Source organism: Verruconis gallopava (genome assembly GCF_000836295.1).
Source record: "Verruconis gallopava strain CBS 43764 unplaced genomic scaffold supercont1.35, whole genome shotgun sequence".
Taxonomy (NCBI): Eukaryota; Fungi; Ascomycota; class Dothideomycetes; order Venturiales; family Sympoventuriaceae; genus Verruconis; species Verruconis gallopava.
Window position 1 is genome coordinate 193,933 of NW_015622171.1, and position 2,973 is coordinate 196,905.

At 43.3% G+C, this 2,973-nt stretch overlaps 1 protein-coding gene across 1 annotated transcript; it reads left to right on the top strand.

Annotated features, from left to right (window-relative positions):
* Positions 1-791: 791 nt before the first annotated feature.
* Positions 792-1,679, top strand: PV09_08012 (uncharacterized protein; the record flags this gene model as incomplete). The annotated part of the gene is made up of 1 exon (XM_016361856.1): positions 792-1,679. One exon carries the CDS (start codon positions 792-794, stop codon positions 1,677-1,679), a length of 888 nt encoding a protein of 295 aa, XP_016210360.1.
* Between the last annotated feature and the right edge of the window lie 1,294 nt (positions 1,680-2,973).

Genomic DNA, 2,973 nt, shown 5'->3' on the forward strand with positions numbered 1-2,973 from the left:
CCCATTTGCAAGATTACTTGAACCTAGTGCCCACGCAGTGGTATTGATTCCAGCAGCAACCCAATATCCTAAAAAAGCGCGATTGGTAAACGTTCGCTGCTCCTCCGGCACTGGGACGATGTCATCATTCAGCCATCTGCTTTCTTTAGAATTGAGTTCCAGTGATCTAAATGTTCTTGGAAGCCTGAGTTTTGGAATTTTCGCCATTGTAAAGGCTGCAAATTGAGCTAGAGAGATTTCAATGTCAAACCAATATCGTGAATTGGGAGTTCTAATCGGAAACTATTATATCCCGGACTTCGGTGTGCTGGCATCAGTGCTCCCGGTAAGCAGATTGATAATGCCTTGATTCAACTTGTTATTCGTCCAAAATTCCCTCTTTAATTGTCCAACTAAATCTAGACGACACGAACAATACGCTGGAGTGTCGGGAACATGCATTCCGAGCAATATTGCGAAATGATATATCAGTGATTTGTGATATAGACGTTGTCATCGGTCAATTAAGGGTGTCTTGGGACAATTACTGCACAATGGTAATAGGAAAGAAGTAACCAATAGGTACGATAAGACGGGCAGAGCATGCCGAAAACTGATCGGGATCCAAGTTCCGAAATACCCTCCTGTCACGTGACATGCATTGGTCTCATAGCTGTTATCAGCAGCTTCACCACTGAGCAAGCGAAATGAAAGTAAGCCATAATCTTCGAGGGTAAATTCTTCGATTTCAAATAGGATTATCGTTAGGAACCTTTTTGAATCATCATCAAACACAATCTCTTTTCTTTACGATGGCGCCTGCTGTAGTCTTGTTTGGAGCAATAGAGGCACCAGACAAAGAAGCCCTCGTTGACCGAAATCCTCACAAAAATTTTGCGGAAGTTGAAGCAAGTCGCGAGGATTATATTTATGACCAGCATTGGAAGCCATCGAAGACTCCGAACCCGAAGTGGCGATTTGGAGACGGCGCAAACAATGACGAATGGAAAAAGCATGCAATGCTGACGATAGATCCTAACGAGATCGGACGACCGTCCAATTTGAACTACAAACTCATGATATCAAGCACTGTCCCTCGTCCAATCGCACTAGTAAGCACCGTATCGATGGATGGTGCTGTTGAGAACATTGCTCCTTTCTCGTACTTTCAAGCAGTGTGCGCTGATCCTCCACTGTACTCCATATGCTTTGTTGGGGAGGTACCAAACGATAGTCTTCGGAATGTAATGGACACCAAGGAATGCTGCATCAGTGTGGTCAGCGACTCGTTCATTGAGGCCGCAAATGCTACCTCAATCAACACACCGCCTCATATATCTGAATGGTCACTGTCTGGTTTGCACCCTAAGCAATCCAAAATAGTCAAGCCACCTCACACAGCTGAGTCCGCTTTTTCAATTGAGTTAAAGTACCACTCACATCAGGACATCATAAGTCCAAAGAAGGGAGTAAGGACAGCAACATTGGTGCTTCTCGAAGCTGTACTTTTCCATGTTCGAGAGGATTCCATTGACAAGAATCGCTCCACAGTTGACATTTCGAAACTGCGTCCGGTATGGCGTGGTGGTGGGATTACATACGGAACAAGCTTCCAAGGTTTTGAGCTCCCAAGGCCGGCAGCCTTTCGTACCTTGTTAGATACGAAAGAAGTGAAAGAGATTTTAACAAGTCCTAATTAGAAGACGCTCTGGGAAAGCTTGGTGGTCAATGATAGCAATGTGCAGACTGCTAGGCATATAAAGTCTCCTTTTTGGGATCAAAAGCCAATGCAAGGTGGCTGAGCTGAATTTGAATCGAGAAGGAAAGCTGTTGGCTTTCAGATTTACTATAAAAAAGAAAGGAGAACTTTGGGGCTAGTACTGTAGAATCATTAGAAAACAGAGATCAATAACCGGCTACAAAATATGCAATTTCAAGGCCAACGACAAGTCTGAAATGGGTTGTATGAGAGACCACAACCCAAAACAAAGATCCTTCAGCAATGTCACAAAAAAATGATAGTAGTAAACAGGAACAATGACTTTGGACCAATTTGAGCCAACATTACCGACAAAATTAATCTAGACCTATACTATTTCATTCAATCTGATAGAATGATTAGTACAAGATATAGATTGGTCAGTATTTCGTCGTACCTTGATCTGGACTTTTCCAAATACATGGGCTAATTAGATATGCAGGGTTCCCATATCTGGGACATTCTAAAATCGTATTGGGTCCCACTCTCAAAACTAACGTACACGTACAGACCTGCCTTTGTTGCGGCAAATGCTTTTACCAAACTATCCACACTTTTTTTTACCTCAAGGTATTTGCTTCGGATACCAAATTTCTGAAAATTGTTAATTTGTCTGTCATACGCGTAGTTCTTTGGAACATAACGTTCGGAATCCTCGGCATCTGCGTGTGCAACCCGCTCAAAGCATATTGGAATCTCACGCCCATCGTGGGACAGCACTGCTATGATGTCATTGGCTCCGAGGTCTATGTTGGTATGGATGTTACCGCCGATTTAATTTTAATGCTATTATTCCAATGGAGGATATGGAACATAAACCTGCCCATCTCGAAAATGGTCACAATAGCATTCATCATGAGCATTGACAGTTTGGCGGATGCGGCAACCGTTACGCAGATACCCTTTATACTTACGGCGTGTTTGCACGTAGATAAGCCATGGGACGACATAGAGCTTACGCTTTGGAGCTCTGCAGAGCTAGTGCTTTGTGTTCTTTGTGCAAGTGCTTCGGCACTTCGAGCTTTCTACACAAGAAAAAAATGTCGCATTCTAATTGGAAGGCTACACTCCAGTGTGCTGATTGGGTGGATCTAATTGGATAGATCCATTCGGATTTATCCAATAAGCCACAATCCAAATTGGGCGGTGGATTTGGATAATCCATCCGGATGATCCAATTATATAGTGGTGGCTTAATGCTTAGGCCAATTGTGAGCATATCTGCCACCTCTCAT